General features: G+C 36.1%; 1 protein-coding gene across 3 annotated transcripts; it reads right to left on the bottom strand.

Moving 5' to 3' along the window:
• Positions 1-1,231: 1,231 nt before the first annotated feature.
• Positions 1,232-25,594, bottom strand: LOC121431314 (sodium-dependent lysophosphatidylcholine symporter 1-like). 3 transcript variants are annotated; one of them, XM_041628825.1, is made up of 14 exons: positions 24,700-25,594; positions 18,970-19,131; positions 17,762-17,883; positions 15,880-16,009; positions 14,901-14,979; positions 13,946-14,094; positions 9,072-9,162; positions 8,444-8,562; positions 7,716-7,796; positions 6,424-6,507; positions 5,193-5,308; positions 4,234-4,371; positions 2,711-2,887; positions 1,232-2,193 (listed from the first exon to the last, which is right to left on the bottom strand). In XM_041628825.1, exons 1-14 carry the CDS (start codon positions 24,757-24,759, stop codon positions 2,091-2,093), a joined length of 1,611 nt encoding a protein of 536 aa, XP_041484759.1. In that variant the 5' UTR covers positions 24,760-25,594; the 3' UTR covers positions 1,232-2,090. The 3 variants fall into 3 exon arrangements, with proteins under 3 accessions (XP_041484759.1, XP_041484761.1, XP_041484760.1); XM_041628827.1 differs by lacking the exon at positions 24,700-25,594 and adding an exon at positions 21,925-22,064; XM_041628826.1 differs by lacking the exon at positions 24,700-25,594 and adding an exon at positions 21,754-21,918.
• Positions 25,595-26,506: the final 912 nt, after the last annotated feature.

Genomic DNA, 26,506 nt, shown 5'->3' with positions numbered 1-26,506 from the left:
TGTAAATTTCAACATTATTGAAATTTTCAAGCAGTCAATGAGAGAAAACTCACAATATCTTGACAATTTTTCCATATAAGGATGCTTATTTGCATATTATGCAAATGAGGTAGATTTTTTGCACTTTTGATTAAAAACATTGATTAAAGTTATTTATCATGAATTTTCGCTCAAATAAAATTGTTTTGGACACTTTATTTGTAATTTTCGGACTATTTTCCTTATTTTTCTAACTTTTTATGGCTAATTTGCATAATATGCAAATTTCATAAATTTCCACTGCTTGGATTTTTTGGGACTTTTAGTATGTTGTTCAGGGGACCTTCCTGGAAAGCATTGCAGTGGAATATCAAGTGTTGCAATTAGTGGTGGGTAAAACCCTATATTGACTGGACTATTAGCTCCCAAACTTTGGAAAAAACTGCTGTTTCGGTTCACTAATTTTCGACAAAGATCTTCCAGCTGTTTTTTTTTTCATTTACGGTGGTTTGGAATCAGGGTGTGTTTATGCTTCCATTGCGAGGACAGAATCAGCGATTTCAAACGTCGATTCAAAACACCGATCGTAAACGTGGTTCTGGGAGTACTATTTATGCTTAACTTTTCAGAGCAAATCATGTTATCCAGCTGGCTTCGCATCGTAAAGCGAGGTCAAATTGGGCGCGCCTTTTTTTTCGAAAGTTTCTTTTCCGAATGTTGTTATTACGTGGAGATAACATGGAGCAATACGACTGTATTTTATGGAAGCTTAAAAGTGCCACCGAGATGTTGAGATAATTATCTCGGGAAGTCGACATCTTGATAGCAAAAGATAAGATGACGAGATCCTGGATCTCATCATGTCGACATCTTTTAGAAGAGATGATGAGATGACAAGATCCCGGATCTCATCATGTCAACATCTTTTAGAAGAGATGTTGAGATGACAAGATCCCGGATCTCATCATGTTGACATCTTTTAGAAGAGATGATGAGATGACAAGATCCTGGATCTCATCATGTTGACATCTTTTGGAAGAGATGATGAGATGACAAGATCCCGGATCTCATCATGTTGACATCTTGTAGAAGAGATGATGAGATGACAAGATCCTGGATCTCATCATGTTGACATCTTGTAGAAGAGATGATGAGATGACAAGATCCTGGATCTCATCATGTCAACATCTTAAGAAGAGATGTTGAGATGACAAGATCCTGGATCTCATCATGTCAACATCTTAAGAAGCACTTTGAATTATCCAATAGTCCATCTACAGGGCAAAATCATATATACGAAAAAAAAACACATTTGAATAAAAGTTAAATTGGCTTACATAACCAATAGTTACACATTTGATCTCGATACAATTTTTATGTAGAAAAATAAATACCTCCAAATCACGAAAATACCTCTTTAGTCATCAACATCGTGTCAGAGGAATCATGCAAGAATATTACATTTCATACTCACTTGAATTGTTATTATTCGATGCTTTTTTTTCTATTCCCAATATTGAAATAAAGTGTTTTCATTATTGTTGGACGAACCTCGTTGAATACAAATATGTAATTATTCCACCAACTATTCAAAGTTGATTTTACCCTGATATAAATTTAAAAACTGACCAGAATTGTACAGAAATTTCACTGATCTTTTAACGAATCCATGTCGGCTTCAAATGAATACCGACAATGTAGGCCCATTTGTAAAATCAATTATTTTCCAAAGATTCCATTAATATTCCTCTATTTTCCCCCAGTAAACTATGCGTCAATTATTGTAACAATATTTAGAATATACTCTACGGGTAATTGAAGCAAGATTGTTTGTTTTTAATGGCCTTCACCTATTTTGTTTTAAATTGCATAGATACATATATTGCGACTTCACGGCAGTGGGCTACATGCCAATGCCAACCTATGCAAAATATCCCCCCTCCAAAACAGAACTATATCTTCTGTATTTTCGTAACGTACATACATATATATGCAGGTGAACAACTTAATTCGGTTTAAATAACACATCGAATATTGCAATGAAATTAATCTACATTCAGTATATCAATTTAGAATGCCGACCTAAACTTTCAACACGAGTGTCGTGCATGTTACATGACGACGGTCGTAGAGTATGTTCGTATCGATCGGGTACGATCACGAGCTTCCTTTGATCGTAGCACCGTAGTTCGTCGTCTCTCATCTTTGTCGTCCCTGAAAAGCAAATCAGAATATGATGAAAATATATTTATAAAACACAGACAAAAATAACTTCAGGAAGACATATTAATTTCCATGACGATTTCAAAGTAGTCGAACAGCAGGTATAGGGCACCAGCCCTCATCAGAATCTAGCTAGGAATTCCGGTGGGTGATGCAAAACTTCTTTTTTAAATTATGTTCTCGTTTGTATTTGTTAAGATATCTTTTTTCTTTGTTTATATTTGTTGTTTGTATATCGAAAGGAACTGTTGCTTGTCAAGCGCCATGAGCGTCTCTGGACGGTGTGTGCGCGCTCAACAAGATATCACAATTGTTTATTATTATTATTTAAAGTAGAGGTTTATAGTCCGTGCGGGCCTCCATCTAATCAGCATCTACGGTATATTTTGTAGGTTTCATCATGTTTAAGATTCCGCATCATGGACGAGCTCGTGAAATCTACTAGCTCGTGAAAGTCCCCTATCAATGACTGGCTTTGAGAACTTAAAAAAAATAATAATTTGTTTACCTCCAGATTTCGAGGATGGTTTTATTCTTTTTCCTTTGTTCTTCAGTGATGGGGTAAAATGCCAGCGAGATGAATCCTACGATGGTACACCCGACGGGCACGGCTGACACAAGAAGTCGGAGGGTTAGGGCGACAGACTCGGGCTGTTCACACGCTCCCGACTCGTAGCCAGTTGCGCTTCAGAGATTAAAAATTAAGTTCATTTCAATGGATTACGACAAAGGGGAGGCACTAGGATATTTTGAACGATATTGAAGGGTTTGGGGAGTACTAATAGGACATTTCTTTTTGTATCATTTAATCACAGGGGTGTACAGTTAAAAGACCCTAAACTCCCAGTTTTTATGCTCTTCTTTCTCCCCTATTCCCCCTTATTTTCGGTACTTGAAAAATTCTAGGGAGTGGTCAACCCCTTGCCCCTAAATTGGGGGCACGGGGTTGACCACTCCCTAGAATTTTTCAAGTAAGGCCCCAATGACGCCTCCCATGAATACGTAAAAGGTGTGTAGCGGCACGTTGTTAATTCATAAATATGGTTCCCCACACCCGACTAACAACATACACAATACACAGTGAAGCAAGTTAAAGGTCAAGTCCACCTCAGAAAAATGTTGATTTAAATCAATAGAGAAAAATCAGACAAGCACAATGCTGAAAATTTCATCAAAATCGGATGTAAAATAAGAAAGTTATGACATTTCAAAGTTTCACTTATTTTCAACAAAATAGTTATATGAACGAGCCAGTTTCATCCAAATGAGAGAGTCGATGACGTCACTCACTCACTATTTCTTTTGTTTTTTATTGTTTGTTTTATACAATATTTCAATTTTTACGAATTTGATGATTAGGACCTCATTGCCTGAAGCACAAAATGTTAAAATAATGGAATTCCACGTGTTCAGGGAGGAATGAAACTTCATTTCACATGACAATGACGAGAAAATAAAAATATTTCATATTTCATATAATAAAATACAAAAGACATAGTGAGTGAGTGATGTCATCAACTCTCTCATTTGGATGTAACTGGCTCGTTCATATAACTATTTTGTTGAAAATAGGTGAAACTTTAAAATGCTATAACTTTCTTATTTACATCCGATTTTGATGAATTTTTCAGTGTTATGCTTGTTGAATTTTTCTCTTTTTATTCAAATCAAGTTTTTGTTGGGGTGGACTTGTCCTTTAAATAATATGAAAGTCTCAATTGAGTGGGGAATGAAATATATAGGGTGCCGGATCGGACCTTTTGTTAAGGATAACCAAAGGAGGTTATAGGAAAAAAAGATAGGGGGAGGAGCGGCTGGGGGCTAAACTGAAAAAAAAGTATAAGTTCTAGTCTCATTTAGGTGTGGGATTGGGAAATCATTAACACATGTTAACGATCGAGGCATGTCATGGCTATTTACTAAAAGGATTTTCGCAGAAAATAAGGAGTAAATATAGACATAACGAAACTCTCTTTCCCACCGTAAATCTTTTGCAGTGCATTTTTATATCCCAATTAAGGAAAAACATACCCCAGGGCTAATGTAGAAACCGCCAGTGCACATCCGGCTCCCATTTTAGTGAACATGACGAAAAACGAGTAGAATACAGCTTCGTATGTACTTCCTGTCTTTATGACGAAGTCGTCAATGACGTCGGGAACCATTGACCTTAAAAAAGAAAATGTATTTCAGAGTCATAATATCAACAAGTCTTGTGGCTTCTGAATGACATCTAGCTTAGGCAATGCCATATCAAGAGACACAAAAAGGCAAGATTGACCGCTCAGAGATTTAGATCGATATTGCAGCCAGTGGCGGCGTATCGGGCAAAAGTTGCCAGCGAGCGAAGTGAACGAGCAAAAATTTCACATTTCTTATCTCAAAAATCTAATTTTATGACAGAATGATTTTGACATAAGACTCAGAAAATAATATCATATTTCACTCTTTATATTGCCTTCCTTTTTTTCTTTGGCGTGATTTTTTTTAATGGTTGGGGGAGGCGATCCAAGTCTCCCATCCCATTTGTACACCACTGATTGTTGCTTTCACACAAACCAATCTGTTACCAAATTTAAGAAAGAAATGAAACACGTAGACAGAATCATTCCCTTCTGATATAACGGCATTCTTATAGTCATCAGCTAATTTAGAATTGCAGGGAGGCTAAAATTTTGGAAAAAGAGTTTTCTTTCCATGATGACTTGATGAAGCACGTGAATGACTCGCCTCCAGCAAAGCAGGTGCGGGGCGACGAACTATATATCGACAGTCAGTGCCCGACTACCTTTACTGGACAAGGTTTAGAAGCTCAGGTTGACCACAAAGTTGACATTGAAAAAGGATTTTAAAAAAAGCTCGAAAAAATGATTGAAACTTCTTTTTTTAGGTCAGTAGGTCTATATCAACTCAGGATTCAGCCAGCGTTCCGCGCTCGCATCGTTTTGTTTAAAATATGGCGCTGCTATCTAAGTTAGATATCAACTTACCACGGTACAAGCATAACTACAGCGACCGCATTTCCCGCCAAAACACCGAAGACATAGAGAGCCCACGTGTTACCAGGAGGAAGGAAGGCGTGTCCTAAGAACATTGGGATGTTTGCCTGTGTGTCAATAATAATGATAATGATAATGATAACAACAATATTAATAATATTAATGATAATAATGATAATGATAATAATAATGATAATAATGATATCAATGATAATAATAAAATTATAATGATGATGATGATGATAACAATGATAATAATACTGATATTAATAAAAATAACAATAATAATAATGAAAATAATAATAATGATAATAAGAGAAGTGAAAAATGAGAAGAGGACCCATTTGATAGAATATAGAACAATAACCCTAGATTTCGGGAAGAAATCCGGTTGCTGTTTGTAATATACCAACAGAACATCAAGTTGTGGACAAGGGGAAAAATAATAATGATATTCGGAATAATATTGATAGTTTTATTTATTAAATAAACAAGATTTGCATAGCACACTTTCCATCTTTATTAGAATCGAACTTCAACATTTTTAACAATCGATATAATATAAGATTTACGTATGTACAAACAAAAAAAAACACTATTAGACGGGTTGCCCAAAAGGTGGTTGCTGACGTATGGGTTTTGAGACTCATGGTCGGCCAAGAAATGATAGAATTACTTTTACCAAAAAGTTTCAAGCAAAAAACTTTTGGCCTTTTTTTTTTCATAATACAGATATAAAATTTTTCACCCAGATGTCGATACAACATTCAGGAAGATATCACATTTCGCCCCCATTTCATCTTTTTTTTCTTTCCTTTTCTCCCTTTTCTTTTCTTGGTCATGAAAATTTTAAGGGGTTCATGGCCTCCAAAGGCCCCCATCTGTCAGCCAGTGTGATATATCGAGTATGTCCTTCATGAACCCCATAACCGAGGCGTTGTGGCTCAGAGGATACGTCTTCGGACTTTGAACCTCAAGGGCAGGGGTTCAAATCCCACCGCAGCACTAGCGTCCTTTGGCAAGGCGTTTATCTACATTTGCCACTCTCGACCCAGGTGTAGTAAATGGGTACCCGGTTGGAAGGAATTGCTTGAATGCTTGATGCTCCAGATCAGGGTAGCCGTGCTAAAGCCGGTGTAATCGTATGCAGTGATTGGAAACATAAATGTTGCATATTGTTGTAATTATTATTATAACTGAGGAAACCGATTTTTTTACTTACCAATGTTCCAACGTATAAAGCTGCCTTCTTTCCGAATTTCTTTAAAAATAATTGCCACAGAGGCATGAGCGCAAACCCACAGAACTGAAAGTGAAATCAATAAAATAGTTGCTGTGGATTAGTTCCAATCAAAGGGAAAACGAACGAAGTATCACTGTGATTTTTCTCTCATTGACTGTGTGTTTTAAATAGATAGTCTTAAAATATATACACCTTTTAGTTACAGTAATGGACGGATAATAAACCCGGATGATAAATGAGGCTTTTATTTAATTTATGGAGAAATCAATTTGTATTATTTAAAGAAAGGTAGGGCATATTTGCTTTGTTACTTGGTTACATGACTATTGCGGTATGAATGTCATGTATTAGGTAGTGAATTAGAATTAATATTCAAGTGGGTCTGAATTTCAAGACTTCACTGCTCAAGATGTTGCATTATGGGTAATGAACCTGGCAAGATATAAATATTTTAATATATGAGATGGGGTTATTAAGGTTTGTGGTTCGTATGCCCTTTAATACTACATAGCTGTTGCTGCTTAAATTATTCTGAGAAGTGAGACGTACGAAGAAAAGAGAAATTCAAATGCTAAGTTCGTCCCCAATGCCAGGTTGAAAATAGAAGCCAATCGAGCATGCATAACACTTCAAATTTGAATAAAAGTTAGCTTTAAGAAACGTACATTTAAAAGTTTCATTAATACAGTAGTTACGGTACAAAATTAATAACCAATCAAAAGCATAAATTGCAGAGGATTCTTGGTAGATCCTGAACCAAGACCCCTCTTGTTAAATATTATGGTTTATTGGTCTCTAACAACTTCGTCTAATACCCCTTTTGTCTAATTACCACTTATTCTAATTATTTTAGGCTATACCCATTTTGTCTAATTTGTTCTAAAACTGCTTAGGTTCATTAACCATGTTTTAATATTCAAGCAGACACAATGAGGTATATAACCCTATGCGGTTTGAGGTGAGGGGGGGAGGATCCCCTAATTTTTTTGTTGATAAGCTTTTTTTCTTGTCAATTTTGTTTCCTGCGTCCCCCTCTAAATTCAGGTGGACCCACCACCTAGAATATTTGTGGTCCCCCCTAAAACTTTGGTTGATAACATTTTTGTTTACTTGTCTAATTTTTTACCTGTGTCCATCCCAAAATTTCAGGTGGACCCACCCCCAATTTTTTTTTGGCTTCCGCCGCTAATGTATATAACTACCAACGAATGTAGAAGGCGTCTGCCACTTTGGAGCGTTGGCGCCCACTACGTTGAGTAATAAATACTTACTATGATAACGATTATAAAGTTTTGATAATTGTCTTCTTCCATTGCATACTTGATGAACAGCGCGTAATTTCCTTGGATCGTCTGCAATAGATTAAGGATGAGAATGCTTTACGCACACAAGTGTCAAAACATCAATTAATATAATTAATTTTTGTAAAATTAGATTTCACGTACTTTACAGATTATAAGACGGATAGTCAACCTGCCCGAAATGTTGAGTCTCTCTACTGCTTCTGCTCATCATCTCTACTCGAGCCAGCATCTCCTCATCCATCCTATTACTCAAGCTCTTTTCAACTCGTCAATCTCTCCTGGTTTAGTCCTTTTCAGGACTTTATTCAAGAAAAATTACTCTACTCTCAAATTTTCACTTTCTCGCCTATCCATTTCTTTTCTTCTTCTATCCGCTGTTTCTATAGCACTCCACATGGTGTACCGTAAACCACATCAGCAATTGTACATGCCACCATGCAAACCTTCAAATAACCTCCAAATTATTGTTTATTATGCTCTCATATTCACCTTTCTTAACACATTTTAGCTTTGTATCATCATAGTTTTATTGCCAGAGTTTTTTTGTATGGGAAAAGTTTAATGCAACAGGTCCAATAAAGTGAATGCTTAGTTTGATCAAATGGACGTAGAGGGCTTTAAAAAAAAGACCTCTAACAGATTGATACCCTATTCGTGCGTTTATTTGTTTAAATATAAAAATAGAGTTTGCTTACCATAACTGAAAGAAGAAGGCACAGGAATGAGATCATAAGTGTAAGATAAGGTTTGAAAGTCAAAACCATTTTGAGTCCTGTCCAGAAATTCTGCTCTTCTTCACTGTCTTTCTTCTTAACTGAAAAAAAAAACAAAATAAAAACAAACAATTAAAAAATCGAATCCTTTTTTTGATGAGTGAGCCAGGCCACACCTCTAAATATTGAACTGAAAAGGATAGATAGAAAGATAGATACATGCATGTATGTATAGATAGAGAGATAGATAGAGAGGGAGATAGAGTGAGAGAGAGAGAGTGGAGGGAGAAAGAGGGGGAGGGGAGTCATTATTTAAGGGGGAAATTGTTTCCATGGCGTGTTCTTAGCTTTTTCTCCTGGCTTCATCAGAAAGATGTAAAAAAATTCACTTGGTAAATATACGTTTGGGATGATGCTAAAGGGCTAAACTTACCCCCCCCCCTTTCCTGCGCTTATTCTATTTACTCTGGAAATACATGTATATCAATGGGAAAATTGTAGTAATTTTATTTAAACTATTATGATAAAGTGGCGGGACATTAATCAAACTCTGCTTAAATTCCCCTTGTACTGGAATGAATTCATTCATTTTCTTCCGCTTTATACTTACTTTTCTTCTCTGTTGTTCCAATTAAAGTACAGCATGAACTAAGCAACAACACTATACATATACACAATGCCCCGACGCTGTAACCCTTTTCCTGAAAAAAAACACATTGATTATCAATAAAAAGAATTAGGTGACGGAATTATATTTATTTCTAAAATAATGAAAATGCATAGGCTGTAAGAACATAAATGCAAGGCGAGGCAATACCCCAAGTTATGTAAGTGAGAGCACTCCTAGTTTATCTTTCGATGTCGAAATTTTCTTTACAAGGAAAAAACAGATTCTCGTCTAGATGAACAATATCCCTCACAAAAATATGATGATGATGATAATAACACTACTACTACTACTACTCTTACTACTTCTACTACTACTACTACTACTACTACTACTACTACTACTACTACTACTACTACTACTACTACTACTACTACTACTACTACTACTACTACTACTTCTACTACTACTACTAGTAGTAGTAATAATAAAGACTAATAATAATGATAATAATAATAACAATAATAATAATAATAGTAATAACAATACTAATAATAACATAAATAAATAAACATATGAATAATATGATAAAATGGAGTAATATACTAACTCTGATTCAACCATTTCCTATGTCATTGTCTTGCAAAACGTATAGTCAGGGGCCTTAGCAAAATTTTGGGGACAGGATTTACAAAAGCGCCATTTTTGCGTGCGGGTCCCTGGTATCAAAAGCATTAATTCTAGATAGGGTGCCCCAAAATCGGTGAAGGGCACCCTATTTTAAAATGCTAATTTATGCAAATTTTATGCAACAAAAATCATAATTCGTCATTTCTCACTAAAATTAATTTTTAAATGCCCATTTTTTGTGTATTAGGGTCTTCTTTCGCTAAATATTCAACTTCAGGTCGATTTTTAAAACATTGGTGAATATGAATCAATTCTTAAGCTTAATTTATGTAAATTTTATGCAAATTATATGTAAAAACACATATTTTATCATATGTCGACATATAGAATTGTCAAAATCACATTTTTTTTCCATATGTGTCAACGGTATCAAAAGCATGAATTCTTGATAGGATGCCTCGATATCAATGACTGGAATCATATTTCATAGTGCTAATTTATGCAAAATTATGCAAAATCACACTATTCACCATAAATTACTGTATATGTATAGTACAGACCTAAACTTTTCTATAGAAGCCCATTTATATTCTTTCTTTTTTTTTGGGGGGGGGGGGGTATTTGGGATTTATTTTGATGGGGCATCAAATCTAGATTGATTCTATACAGTTCCAGAATAAGAATCAATTTTCAATGTTAATTAATGCAAATTTATGCAAAATTTATATGTGTAAAACTCATCAACTATCATATTTTGAGGTTTTAAACCGAGGGACGAGCACCACACCATGCATATGAGACACTGTAACACAATTCATTCATTATTCATTATGGTGACTTTCCATGCCACCCGAGGAGGGTATCATGTTTAAAATGCAAATTTGTGCAAATTATAAATCTTGTGTTTACCCCTTTCACAAAAAATCACATGGAAAAGATAAACCAGTATTTCATCTTTCTTTTCAAAGCAAATCAAGAGGTCAGATTTCTTTCCCAAGTAGAGTTTTCCCCTGTCAGAAAGAGGAGGGTATATGGATGATTCTCATGTCAGAAAAAAGCTGTCTATGTCTGCCCCTCTGACAACTATGTACATTTTTATAGAACAGGGACGCATCAGATTTGAGCAAAGAGACCTGGGGAGCGTTTCATCAATATTTTCATCCGACAAGTTGTCAGATCTGACATCTTTCCATGATTTTGATTGGCTGAGAGGCACTGTTCCTATGGTAGCTGTCGGATAAAATGGGACTTGTCGGATAAAACGTCTGACAAGTCCTTTCATTAAACGCCCTCCAGATCCTTCTTTTTCTGTCGTCCCTTGATGGTGACCGGAATAATTTCAGTGATTTTTCTTTATTGGCTAATGAATTGATCTCTATCTCTAAAACTAAGTAACACCAAAACCAAATTCTCCCAATTAATTTTAGACCGAATCAGAGTCAAATCGGTCTGGAATAGTTCCCGAATCAGAGCTACTGACTTCCCAAAATAATTGTCCATATGCCTCCCCAAATTTAATTCAACCGAATTCCTTCCGAATACATCCCGAATGTGGCTCGAATAAAATGTGTCATGGCCACATTCGGGAGTATTGTGGAGGATATTCGGCTGGTTTTAAATATTTCAAGACGAGCTGAATCCCTCCACGAATGTTTCCGATGGGGAGGGAGAACAGAATAGTCCCGGATCCTTCCGCATCAATTCCGGGAGTTCCCCAAAATCGAGATGAATAAGTATTGAATCCAGGCCATTTTGAGCAGAATATGGCCAGAATCTGTTCGGGAAAATTTGGTTTTGGTGTAACACTTGCTTAAAGCTAGGGTTAGAACGGAACCAAATCAGCTGCGAATCCATCCATATACACGTATTCTGGTGGTTTCAGGAATATTCTGTTTTGCCTTCGTAAATGCGAGAAAATTCGGGAACGTTTGTTGAGAAATTCAGCTCATTTTGAAATGTTCAAAACCAGCCGAATACCCTCCAGAATATTCCCGAATGTGACCACAACAAATTTCATTCGGGCCACATTTGAGATGTATTCGGGTGACATTCGGTTGGATTCGGGGAGGCATTTGGAGTCTGGACAGATTCGGACAAATTTGTTTTATTTCTGGACATAACTGTCCTGAACCGTCCGAGCTCGGCGCATTCGTTCTGATTCAGGTCCACATTCAGGCCATCGTTCTGCTGTAAATCAGAGATATCGGGTCACTTTCGGCTGGATTCTGGACATGCTTGGGTCGATTCTTCCACTATTCGTGTTGGCATTCTGCTTTTTGGGGGGATGGCCAAAATTGATTTGGTCAATTCCTGGCGATTCTGCGCTGAATCGCGACATATTCAGGACCCATTCTTCTCTATTTGGGGGAACTTCCCTAATCCATGTGAATCAGGCAGAATCAGTCCGAATTTATTCGGGAGAATTAGATTTTGGTGTAAACCTAGCTTAAACCAGGACTGACGTGATGTATTCTTGCGACTGTACTTTGGTTATCATCTGAATGTTTGCAGAGACTGTTTACCACAGTTGCATCCTATTCTGGTTTGTCATCTAGAAATGGATTGCCTACTTTAACATGGATTAAAGCGGAACCAAATCAGCAGAAAATCCATCCGAATACACATAAAGACTTTGGAGCACTCTGTTCTCCCCTCCCGAATGCAGGAAAGTTCAAGAGGGATTAGGAAATATTCTTGGAGGAATTCGGCTCGTTATGAAAATGGTCAAAACCAGCCGAATACCTCCAAAATACTCCCGAATGTGGCTACGACAAATTCAGTTCGGGCCACATCAGGATATATTCCGATGGAATTCGGTTGGATTTTGGGAGGCATTTGGGGGTATTCTGGGAAGATTAAGACCTATTCGTATCAGTCGTAGAGTGAAGGTCCGACTCTTGCCTCCCCATATCGTACGAATCATTACTCAAATAAAAAACTTGAAGAAAATAGACGAGTGAGACGAATTGGCCAGAAATTAGAAAAATGACATCCGAATAGCTGCCGAAAGAATTTCGAAAGAATCTGGCACATTTCCGGGAAATTCGGTGGCGTACTTGGCGAATTCGGGCATAGTCGTTCGATTAGGGTCGTTATTCACATCGTCATTTGGCAATAATCAGAGGATTCAGGCTAAATTCGGCTGCTCTTGCTCGATTATTGTCTGCTCTGGCTCGATTTTTGCCACTGTTGGCATACGGCTTTATGCTTTATGTAATATTTGTTTAATCATTAGAATACAGCTTCATTCATATATCATTGTTAATTTACATAATATAACACACTTTTGCATGGAAATGGGATTTTCAATAGCATGTTTTGCTGGTAAAATTGAAACTTTTGAGCTGATAGAGGTACTTCAAAAGTTTGGCCCCTTTTCCACTGTTAATACCGTTTGGAATGGGACTAATTTATACATATACAATAATTGCTAATTTACATAAATTAGCATATTTAGTATGAAGATGGGATTTTCAATAGCACGTTTGATAGGAAAAAATGATAGAGATTTTCTTTAAGTTTGGTTTTCTTTTATTCCTTTTTACTAATTTTTAATATTCATGCATAAATTAACTGCTAATTTGAAGACACAATTTTCAATATCATGTTTGATAAGGAAATTTAAAGCTATTGACCTAAAAGAGACTTTCTTAAATTTTGGTATCTCTTTATTTACTTTTATTAATCAATTCCTATTGGCATATGGCTTCATGCATAATTACTGCTAATTTACATAAATTAGCATATTTTTGCATGAAGATGCAATTTTCAACACCATGTTCTGTGGGAAAAATTAAAGCTATTGGCCTGATAGACATTTTCCTAAAGTTTGGTATCTTTTTATTAATTTTTATTAATTAATTCCTATTGGCATATGGCTTTCATGCATAAATTACTGCTAATTTACATAAATTAGCATATTTTTGCATGAAGATGCAATTTTCAACACCATGTTCTGTGGAAAAAATAAAGCTATTGACCTAATAGTGACATAGGGAAAGTTTGGTGCTTTTGTAAACTCTGTCCCCAGAACTTCAAATTTCGGGCCTAAGGCCCTTGCTAGTAAGAGAACGAACCAAGTTGGCGTAGTACAGCAAGTCTGCATGTGCCGACTTAACCCAAGACAAGATAAGATGACACACCTACATAATTAAATAATTTGTCCTGATGAATAATGACAGAAATAATACTTTCAAATCAATCTGCAAATTGATTCAACAATAAGAAAAGTCAATGTATTCGTATACCTCTTGTTCTAGATATGATGAGGTGGTGTTGGGGTTGGAGGTCGTATTGTCATCGCAAATCGGTCTCTCGGAGTCCCTTGTATAGGCTAGTACCGTCTGCCCCATAATGAGGTTGCCCAACAAATTCGCTGCTACCTCGCAAACCATTCCTGAGTTAACGAATATTGAGATGTATGTTAAACATGGAAAATAAAAGGAAGTCACAATGCATGTGTATATATTCATTTTTTAAAATATTATTATATTCCTAACAAAATGTCATATGAACTAACATAAAGAAATTCACATAAAGTTTCATTTGCCACAAATCAAGAGTTCATCTTCAGTTCAATTTGGCAACTTTCCCAGGTTAGTTTGACTTTAGGGACGCGTTGCAAGTAAGATATTTGCAATCAATGATCGCACGTTTTCTGTTGCAATTTACATTCAATAGATCAGCTGTATCGGTAGCAATCAGGGCCGTGTCTTACAAAGAGTTACGATTGATCCAATTAATCGTAACTCTATGAAAATCCATCAGTGTCATCATTTTTTTTTCTACAGGAAATGTGCAAAATATCCTTTGTAAACAAAAGAGAACACACCAAATTGTCAAGAAATCAATGAATTAATGGATATACTTTCATATCTAAAATTTTGTTGAAAAAAACAAGCATTGTATGTTGACGTTGCTGGCCGTCCATAGTTGTGATCGATTGGATTCATTTCATTTTTTTTGCAAAAGGGGTTTAGTGCACAGTGATAATTTTTGTTAAAATATATAGAATAAAAAATGAAGACAGGTAGATTTCTTTTATACCCAATTTTATGTTCACATGACAATTTAGTTTCACATAAGAATATTGCAATAAGTGAAAAAAACATAAAAAACATAGATCTCTGGAATGGTCCAAAGTGGACCTGAACCCTTTTGCAACTAAACTCTTCAAATACAAAAACGTTATTTTAAACTTACGATAAAGCGTGGCGGAATCTCTTTCTGCTTGACTTTCAGTGAGATAAAACGTTAGTGTTGAGTATGGCATGTAGTATAGCTGTTGAGAAACGAAGAAGGAGAGCGAGAGAGAGAGAGAGAGAGAGGGGGGGGGGGGGAGAGAAAAAGGAAAGAAAGATCAGAAACAATTCCGGGACGGTGATAACTTTTGTCAAAGTCGATCTATATATACTAACCCACTCCTCGCTGCAAAAAAAGGAGAATTTCATCAAACGATTTTATCTGAAATCACCTGTCTGACGTTCCGTGAGAAAATGAGAATTATGCATATGAATCACTAAAATAATCTTATCTTTAAAATTCTACATCAGTTCATCCAAGATGTTGTTATCATTTTATTGAAATGAGTAACTGCGGAGAAGAATTTCATTAATTAAAAGGTACACCCCTTCATGATCCTTACTCAATTTCACCTCCAGTTCTCCCGTTACCCCCAAAAGCTTCCAAAGATCCAAAGATCAATAACTCAAATCAAAGATCATTTGGTCCATCCATACTCTAAGTTATGGATCAGATTTCCTATAAAGACATAACAATTTTTAAACTTCTGAAAGTTAAAAAATATCAAAACATTTTTGTTAAAATCTTTTGAATTTCCTTAAATTTCTTTTTTGAAAAATCCCTTGAGCACTAAGGTCTATTGTTATTATCAATGTTATCTATTATTATTATCATCATCATTATTATTATTGTCATTATTATCATTAATAATCTTATGGGTTATGATTAACTTTGGACAAGGACTATTCTACAGGAAGCGGGGGGGGGGGGTGGACGCCCCTATGATTCTTATATTTAAAAAAAAATGTGGTAAAAGAGAAGAGAAGTTTCAAGGGAGAAAAATGAAAAAAAAAGAGGGGAGATTTAATTATGACAAAAGTCGTAATCCAAGGATACCTGGTTAGTCCTATACTCCTGGCCTGATAGAAAAAAATCTTACCGACAGCATTGTCCCAAAGCCACAGTAGAACAGGAGGTACCAGGCCATTAGGTAAGGCTCCTGGTCAAACTCTGGTACGAACCAGATGAAGAAGTAGAGCACAGCGGCGGCGGGAGCACCAAATAACATCCTAGAGATAAACACAAAAATAGTGGTATGTTTATAATCAATACCAGGGTCCCGTCTTAAAAGAGAGTTACACTGCAAAAACTCCGGTGTTGATTTAACACCAGCCCGGAAATTATGTATGTCCACACCAGAGAAGTATTGAAACAGCACCACTTTGGAAATCAAACCGATGCTGTTTTATTTCTAGTTGGTGTTGTATAAACACTTATCTTGTGTTAGACCAAAACGAAACTGATGTTGTTTTACACTCCTCTGGTGTGGACTTATATAGATTACGGGCTGGTGTTAAATCAACACCAGAGTTTTTGCAGTGTACGATTGATCAGATCAACCGCAAGTATATGGAAATCCAACAATGCCTTAATTTTTTCTTCAGAAAATTTGCACAATGTCCCATCTAAACAAAGATAATCACAATTAAGTTTTCAACAAAAAATATGTACATATAAACAATAAACCATATCTAGAGATATTTTAAACAAACATGTATTTTAGATGTTGACGTTGCTGGCTTTCCATAGTTGTGGTTGATTGGATCATCTCTTTGTAAGACTGGGCCCAGGTCTGACTCCTGCCATTTAGTACAACATGTTGTCCACATTAATTTTCTACCAGTCTAAGAACAAAGGTGCACCCTAGATCCTTTCTTTGTCCTGTATTTGAAAGCAACAGTCCTTTAGAAGCGTTGAAGGTGCTACAGGGCATTTTTTTAAGATTCTATATCACATAAAGGGTTCTTGATGGCATAAAGACCCGTTGAACCCCATACAAAATTGGTGGTTTTCTGGACACTATTAAGTACTTTATCTCGGTTGTACAGCAAGCCTTCAATGCGGCAATGACAGTACCGAATAATCCATTAAGAAATCTAGTGTAACCACATATTATCATCCTATTGTTCTTATTTCATTTGAATACTGTTTTAAAACATCTTTGATCACACAGCTTAATTATGACTTTTCATCTTTGAATACACAACAAATAATTTATAATTATGAATAATGCCATTAATTCTTCTTCTTCATGAATGAGGGGGGTGAATGGCATTCCAGAAAATTGCGGTCGAATTCAGTCTAAGGTTAACTAAAGCACTACTATGAGAATACGAATTTAACCAATGAATATCAGGGGGCATGGCGCTGGGAAACGGGGGTGCTAAAACACCCCCAAAATTTTCCTTGGGTGCTGCGTGTGTTATTCTACATAGGCATCACCGCCGCAGATATTCGGCGGAAAATGTAACTAAAGTGACCTTCATTTTGTAGTGAAAACCCCTTTTTACCAGCACCCCCCAGTAAAAAAAATCGTTCCCAGGGCCGGGGAGGGGTGTTCCACAAGGATTATAAACATAAACTGAGGGCACATTGCCAGCAAAACAACTACGAACAGGTAACGATAAATATATACTTATGATGACAATAAGATAATTCTTGGATGCCTGCTTATTTTTAAAGCCCTATCTCTCTAAAAAAAAACCAAGACAAGCGGGAATAAACTTGATCGCTCTGACTCTATTGCTTTAATATTTTAGATTGAAAATAACTGTTTAGAGAGCATTATAATTGCTTATACATGTTTCCAACTAAATTTACGATCTTCAAACTTGCAGAGTAGTTATAGGCTTTTTACTTTTTATTTTTTTTTGCTCTGCTCTATATCAGAGTCCTTATATTCATACAAATGAGGAGACCCCTTCAGCCCAATTATTGCCAATATAATGCCCCTGTAAAACTAAAGTGTCTATATCCGTTACCATGGTTTTAACTTTCCAAATCGTGTATCTGTTTTCATGACAAGATAACCAACGAATGGATCGGTGATGGCATCCCAGAAACGACCGGCGAATATTACAGCACTGGCTGATGATGGTTTGATCTACAGTATAGGACAAGGGAGGGGTTAGAGAGGAGGAGAAGAAGAACAAGGAGAAGAACAAGAATAAAAACAAGGAGGAAAAGAAGAAGAAAAAGAAGAAGAAGAGGAAGAAGAAGAAGAAGAGAAGAAGATGAAGAAGAATACTTTGAATTATTTAAAATCTCACCTTGGAAGCTTACTCCGAAATTGTAGTATCTCATTTGTCCAGGATTTGACCAATTAATATAATCTGTTCTTTCCCTTACCCGCAAGAAAATAATAAAGTCCTTTTTTGTGCGTGCTTTACTTCTTGTTTTTATTCACTTATTAATTTATTCATATATTTCATATATTTTTTATTCATTCATTTATTTATTCATTCATTTACTTATTTATTAATTTTTTTTAAAACCACGACTCAAACCATGTTATCTCACAGAACCATCACTACAGAAGCAGGGGCTTGATTTAAATGGATTTTCATCAGATTCTGTATTGACACAACAAAAGAATCATGTTCTGTATTGACCCTTCATGACTATTTCTGCTCGTTTTGCAGCTTTTCAGTTCAGATCTCATCCCAAACTTTTCAATCCAGCTCTTTCCGTGATGGCATGATGTAAAATAGCATGATATCATTTTAAACATGTTAAAGGAAGTTAAATGATCTTTTGAATGATCGGGAGAAATTAATGGCCAAAGTCGGATTTCCAAACTTTTTTTTTGCTCGTTTTGCAGCTTTTCAATTCAGACCTCATCCAACATTTTTTAATGCTACTCTTTTCGTGATGGCATGATCATAACAAGCATGGTATCATTTTAAAGAAATTTAAATTACCTTCTGAATAATGTCAAATATGCATTGTGTAAAATTGGAAGTTGGGAGAAATTAACGGCCAAACTCAGATTTCCAAACTTTTTTGAGGGGTTATCTATCCATCTATCTATCTATCTATTCATTTTCTTTACTTACGTTTATTTAACTTTTTTAGGGAAAGCGATGTTGGGATTTTCATATAACAACCTCTTCGGTTTGCACCATGAAGATAGAGAGATAATCAACATGTTTATACAAAAATATTCCGAAATATGGATAACAATGCTCACCTGAGCCGTGTCTAATAAGAACACAGATATATAGAACCCGATGACTGTGTTTGTAAGCTGGTAGGGCATTCCTCCAAGGCCATAACATATCTTCTCCCGCACCTTCAGGCGACGAGATTTCCGCTTGCCCGTTGGGGGCTTCGAAGGCGCCAGTGGCGTCGTCTAATTGTTGAAAAGGTTTGAAGAGGCAAAAACGTTATTGATTTTATAATAAGGGCGAGAAAGATATTATACGCTTTCTCGTCCAATTCCAATATTTTTTTTACTTCTTCTAATTATAAAAATTATTATTTTAATAGATATTTTCTTCCAATAAGCTACTATTATACTATAATGGCGCTGCCACACATATTCGAAAAAAAATATATACACAATTTTGGCAATTTTTGAAAAAGGGTTATTTGAAGGAAAAATAAAAAATGTATTTGATGTAAGCTGGAATTGTTGACAATGATCCCATATCGATATGACCAGCTGAGACGACGTTTTGAAGATACTCCCTTTTCCGAATATTTTCTATCATTGCATGAATTAATCACTATGGAAAGGAATGAAATGAAAAGAAGTGGCATGTGGAATGAAATGAAAAGAAAAGTAAAACGAAGCAAAGAATTTAAGGAATTAAGGAAATAGAATGAGGTGAACGTGCTTCGAATGACTTAATATTTTATATCAAGTCATTGGAAATAAATTCGAATCAAAATGATTAAAATGAAATGGATATGAAAATGAATGCAGCTGAAATGGAATGAGGTTAAATGATATTGCATCGTATATGTTTGTGGGGAAGGTGAGAGGGGGGGGGGGAGTGGAGTGTATTGGCGTACATGTAAGAGGGTGTGTGATGATGTGCATGTAGACTCGTAACTGATGATCGCGATCTTGAACTACATCGAATTCAGGATATATTTCGAAGTCCTCGATGCGGACTGAACTTTGCCCATTTAATCCTCGATTAATCTAAGGACAAAGAACTATAAATAGGATGCTTCACCCATCAGGGTAAATACTTGTAAACACTCGAGTTGTGACAAATTCGTATAAATAGTTGCACAACCTTTGTCACAGTGATCTCGACTAATGATGTTGGTTTTGAGGTCAAATTGATTTGTATTAGTGCGTCAAGAATATAACACCATAACAGCTGTGGTTGGCATATAAAATCATCAAACATTTTGAAGTACAAGTATATACCTATCGTTCATTCTTGAAAGTTTCTTTTTGTTTGAACATTTTAAATTCATTATACACGTATGGTGCTGGTGTAGGGCATGCTATACAATCCATGTTTTATAGCCTTTTAGTTATATTCTTTTCTTCGAGTAAAGGATTAATACAGAAATAAAAATAAAGTGATTTCGTATACAAACTCAATTCAAATTGTGTTGTCAACTAAAAATCATAGATGTATGATTACTTTTAGTTTTGCTGGTCTAAATGGATTTATTTTATGTTGTTTATGATATCAAGAGTCCCCGACAAAGTTCATCGAAAAAACAATGAAAAACAAAAGGTCCAAATAACAAAGAAATATAAAATACATTGCGAAAATAACACAATATAATACATATGAAATTAATCTAAAATCGATTTTTTATTAAATGTACATTTGCTAAGAACACCACAAAGAGTTTCTACACCAAATATTAGCACATCTGGAGCTTTATTCAGGGAGTTAGAGGAAAGAGCATGATTTTGCATACTAATTACGCATAAATTAGCATTTAATAGCAATTTGCATGAAATAAATTCATATAGAACTTTGTAGATTATGCCACAGAGTACCTGCGTGCCAATTTTCGGCACGATCTCAAGGGGGGGGGGGGGGGGGCTTGGGAGCCCCCCCCCGGCCTTATGATCTCTCAAAATACCCTGGCCTAGATAGGGTTAAAGGAAACCAAAACCCAAGAAGAGAAGCAATCTTTTTGGACAGATTTGTTTTGTACACAAATTTTCAGATTTTCCCCTTTATTTTACATTATATTTCACATTATCTTCTCCTGACCTTGACATAATTTGTGTGAATTATATTTTCCCATGACATATTTTGTGCTCAGAAGGAGGCAAGATACATTTTGAAAGATAATGAGGAAAATCTGAAAATTTGTGTACAAAACAAATTGAGAGTTGTCCATCAAAATCAATTTTGAAGCACGTTTGCCAATTTGAGGATCTCCATGGAAAGTACAACAAGACTTTTCAAACTCCCGTAACTTGCTTATTTCATAACCGATTTTGATGAAACTTTTTTCAAATTGTTCCTCTCATTTTACTCTTTCAAATAAAATTGCTTCTCCTAATTCTTGGGTTTTGGTTTCCTTTAAGATCTGGACCGAACAAAACAACTGCAAATATGTCGCTTGTTATTAAAGACAAGGACGACACTTCTGTCTTGATTCACCGATTGTGGACAAAGGCTGTTTTTTGAAGGGCTTTAGACAATAGATTCTCTGCGTTAGAAAAAACGTCTGCGAAGTAATTGCTAAAATACCATAACAACAACGTTACGTAGTATGAACTCTTAATTGAACATGCACGTTATCAAAATTTGGTGATGTAGACTATATAGCAGGAACATCAGTATCGTACAAAATCAAATCTTGCGTATAACATCACTGCATGATATAAAATGTTCGTATACTTTACTATACATCTGAATCAGATCTACTCATCTTAAATGCAAAGTATCACATACGATGCCTCACAGCCTAATGAATTAAGAAAGGAACAGAGCAAAGGCGGAAAAAAAAATATTATTGAACAGTAGCGAATAATGTGCCATACCTCCTCCATAATTCTAATGAACGACGACGAATAGTATGATATCCTATGTAAAAATTCAAGACAGAAAATGGATTTTCCCAAGACGGTCAAACTGATTCACACGAGACGGTTGTTTGAAATAAACTGTAGACGGTTAATGCATTTAGGTCCACACAAATCCCTTATTTATACCTCCTCCATAATTTCTAATGAACGACGACGAATAGTATGATATCCTATGTAAAATTTCAAGACAGAAAATGGATTTTCCCAAAACGGACAAACTGTGAATTCACACGTCGAGACGGTTGTTTAAAATAAACTGTAGATGGTTTATATGTGTAGGTCCAGTACACAAATCCCTTATTTATACAGACGAGGTTTAGTGATCGTTTAAAGCAAATATCATAAAACAGGGTTTGTTGGTAATGTGTCACTTGGATTTGCATTAGAGGTTCGCTGTCCTTGTGTCATGTATTTTGTTTTGATCTAGATAGTATACACGGGGTGTGAGGGAGCAAAGCGAGCGAACTGAAAAGTACACTGCAAAAACGCCGGTGTAGTAATTTAATACCAGCCTGGAATCCATATAAGAGAGGTCTTCAACCAACAACGGTTTTATTCTTGACTGGTGTAGTTTCAACACTTCTCTGGCGTGGACCGATACACACCGGCATTTTTGTAGTGCAAGAACTTTATCAATTGTTATGATTTTTTTAACAGGTCTTGGAATAGACAACGTGTAATCACAATTATAAGGCACTGGGATATCATAAATGTAATTACGTTAATCTTGTTATTATGATCATCATTATCATCATTATTAGTGTCATCATTATTATTATTAGTATTGATATTAGGATTATTTCTCATTAAATTTTATCTCCACTATCATAGCTAATAAAAAGTGACGTGTGTGTGTGTGTGGGGGGGGGGGGGGGCATTGTAGTTTTTCTGATGGCTATCCCCTCGATCAGTTACTTCTTGAAACATAATAATTGTAACTGGTTTATACATGATGGCGGGAGGAGAGTACAGATCTCTAAATAGCGCTCTTTGATAGACAAGTGAACTTGACATCTTGACATCTTGGGGAGATACGAGCGACCTTTGATCTGAAACGATGTGAACGAATCCTCGAGTATGGAACGCCAATTTCGGGATTGACACTGGTAAAAAAATGTGACGAGCAAAAAAGAAAAAAAAGTATCAACCACAATTTTAAGGGGGGACCACAAACATTTTAGGGGGTCCACCTGAATTTAGGAGGGGGGGGGGGCGCAGGAAACAAAATTGACAAGCAAAAAAAAAAGATTATAAAAAAAGTTATTAACAGTTTTTTTTTTTGGGGGGGGGACCTCCCCCCACCTCAAATTTGTAATTCCACCCCCCCGCTTCCGCCGCCTATGGCAGTTGGCGGAGGGGGTCAAGTCAACATAATTGTGAAAAACCTTATTTTTCATTGTAATTTTTAGGGAATTTCCCAAAGGGGTACACTCATGTCATGAGGAAAATGTAGCATCACATTCAGCTTGAACGCTTCACTCTCACTAGTATGTTTCCCCATCTAGGATCCCCTTAAAAAACCGCTTCATACCATCATGACTTAATCAAATGGCATGTCTTTACAGAGACGTCACCCCCCCCCCGAAAAAAAATAATAAACATAAAATAAAATGAAATAAAATAAGAATAAACAAATAAGAATAAAAGATTAAAAAATGAAATATATATATCAACAAATGAAAAGTAGATGAAACAAAATGGAAGAACAAATGAATCAAAACGAAACAAAATAAAACCACACACACAAATAAAATTTCCATGAGAAAAAAAAATGGCCAAAAGACATCGAGCATGTGAACCACGGCTTGCCATACGTGAACGTAAGGTATGTGTGGTACAACACAAGGGAGTGTTATTGGACATTTTCTTTGTATATCATTCGAATGTCAAATAGATATGAACTTGTATCTGGGAGCGAGTACAGTTTCCCCTAATCTGCCCTGGACAATTCACCTTTTTTGTCATGAAGCCACTATATTCAGTGAACTAGACTGTCGTTACACGATACATCAATTAATTTCCAAGTGCCAATTAACTCTCTACAATGCACCAATTTCTTTGAAAATGCAAGTCGAATCACAATGGAGAGCTGAGAGGCTTCTGTCAAAAGTTGGTGGATCGACCTTGGTGGATCGACAGCATCGGAATGTCTTGACTCTGGACGATGACATATTTGCAACTGTTCGTCCGGTGCAAATCTTCGGACGATCTGCTGTCCCAGTCCACCAACTCTCGACAAAAGCCTCTCAGGTTTCCACTGTGATTTTAATTGCAATTTCAAAGGAATCGATGCGTTGTAGAGAGTGTCTCCATAGTAAATGTGGAAACTACCTATTAATTGGATTCCCACCAACTTTGAATGTTATTGTTTTTTTTAAATTAAGACTGACCCTAAAATACAAGCCCAAATAAGCCACTTCGTAGTTCCTTTCTGCGCATGATCAAAAGATTCTACGCATGAGCAGAGGAAGGTCATTTGTACTAAAGTGACATGGTGGTTTAAAATCTAATGAGATAAGAACCAACTTTGATGACTTGACTATTCATATATTCTTTTGAATTGTAGGTTAAATTTACATCCACAAAAAACAACAATGCGTCCACGAACGACTGGTATTATATTTCACAGTTTGCCAAGTACATTGTGCAACATGCTATGATATGCATTCAAAGTAGGAATGCAACAAATACCTTCATTAAGTGTTCATTGGTGTGCTATTCTAGTCACCTGGTGTATTCAATTTCTTCATCCTGCTATGTAAGGCAAGCATACATAATATCTTGCTTTGAAATTTGTCTTATCAAAATGAAAGAAATGAAAGGTCATTTGACCAAAATTGTCCATGAAGTAACTACGAACTGGTTTATTCAATAATCAATATTAAATTTGGTTGAACGTACCTCCTCAACGGACGAGTTTTCCTCGTTGATGAAGTCAAGCGTTGATCTACTCATGGACATGGTCGATGATGTGTCTTTACCGGTAAGCTCATGCAAGTTTATACCATTCACATCATTAAGTTCACCAAAGAGTGGATGACCTTGTCACTGCAGCTTTATTCGCCACCGAATGTTGCTCGTATATGTATCCTGCCTCAGTATTAGTCTCGGTAAAAAGTTGACAGTCCCTGGTCCTTGGATCGACTCTTTGCAAAGCACAGAAATCGCTGCACTCTGTTATTGAGTAGGAGATTATATAAAGCTGCCAACCCTTGCCAAACCTTCTACCTGACCCATACGGTATAATGTTACATGTGCACAGGAGCCGAAGTTTGCCTGCCAGCCAGCCAGCCAAAGATGGTACACTTTTCAGATGCACTGAGCAGGTTAATTGTACTTTAAAAAAATATATCGTTGCGCTGGCTGGATAAATCACCCAAAAATATGCGCTGCACTTTAACCCGTTTGTACAGTCTCCTTTGTTAAGACTCTATTTTATAATAGGCGTCGAAACAACTTTCAAGACAGGTCGTGCGATAGAATCAAAACATCCTTTTTATTCAGACCTTGATAATCCACAGAACTGCAGGTAATTCCTCATTATTAGTTGCACGGCTGAATGGTGTTATTAAGTAAATCACTTGAAAAGCGTAAAAGTTGTCAAAGCTTGTCGAGGCGGAGGTGTTTCATCACAGAGCAGGTCTCTAATTGAGTCAGTTTCATTGGGATTTTCCCGCATCAAGTCATAACTCGAACTGTTTCAGAGAAGCCTTGTCTTTGAGAGCATCTTTGTGACGTTTGGATTTGGAAGGCAAACTAGTTATACAGGTACGCACAGTTTAACTATTCCTAGTAGCATCGGAGTGAAATAAAGTTTACTGCTGGGTTAGAAAGGTGATAGTCCATGAATATAATAACCCTTGTACTTTTAATTATTTCCTTATCTCCTTATAGATATTCAAATAGGTTGTTTGTTACCCGTGCTAAATCATTCGATAAGCGGATTGCATTCCCTATTGCAGAGCGGTCTTGATGAGATTGCAGGCGCGGTAATTTCTTCATATTTTTTTACATTATTTTATTTTTATTTTTCAGTTCCGGGTGTCGTGTCCCTACCCCTGAACATTGAAGGTTATCTCTTGCATTCTTTGACATTTTGTTATATGGTTCTCAAGATCTATAGGGCTTATTCATATTTTTTTAAAACACAATTTCATTTAATTGAAAAACGAGATTTGGATTCAAGTGTTTTGATAATCACACCTGAAATCTGCCAGTAATCTGGTAAAAAGGAATAATTATTACCATGATAAATTTTGTAGGGTTTACGAAATGCATGTGTTGATTTTTTTTATTTTCATCGTTATCATGTCGTGAAAATAACAGCAATAAAAACGGTATATTTACCCAGGGTATAGCCACTTCAGTTCCGAAAACTGTTCTGCCAGCGGGCCCTGCTATTTATTACTATTAAATAGTGTGTAGGCATAGCCCGGTTGTGCGCGCTTATCGCCTTTTACTGTCCTCAACCGAACGTGACTTGCAATTTAAGTCATATATATTGAAAATGAATGCAGAAATTTTATTCATAGGTAATGTCAGTTTTTTTTCAAACTTAACTTGGCATCAGGGTGCAAACAATTCCCTTTATTGCCATTATCAATATCACTGGCCTATCAGTTCACTTGGCAAAATTTTATTTTGATGCAACAAGCGCATCATTTGTTTGACAAGTTATTTTGGCAAAATTTATCGCTGATTACAAAAA

This window comes from Lytechinus variegatus, chromosome 17, assembly GCF_018143015.1.
Source record: "Lytechinus variegatus isolate NC3 chromosome 17, Lvar_3.0, whole genome shotgun sequence".
Classification (NCBI taxonomy): Eukaryota; Metazoa; Echinodermata; class Echinoidea; order Temnopleuroida; family Toxopneustidae; genus Lytechinus; species Lytechinus variegatus.
This window is presented reverse-complemented; position numbering and strand designations above follow the sequence as displayed.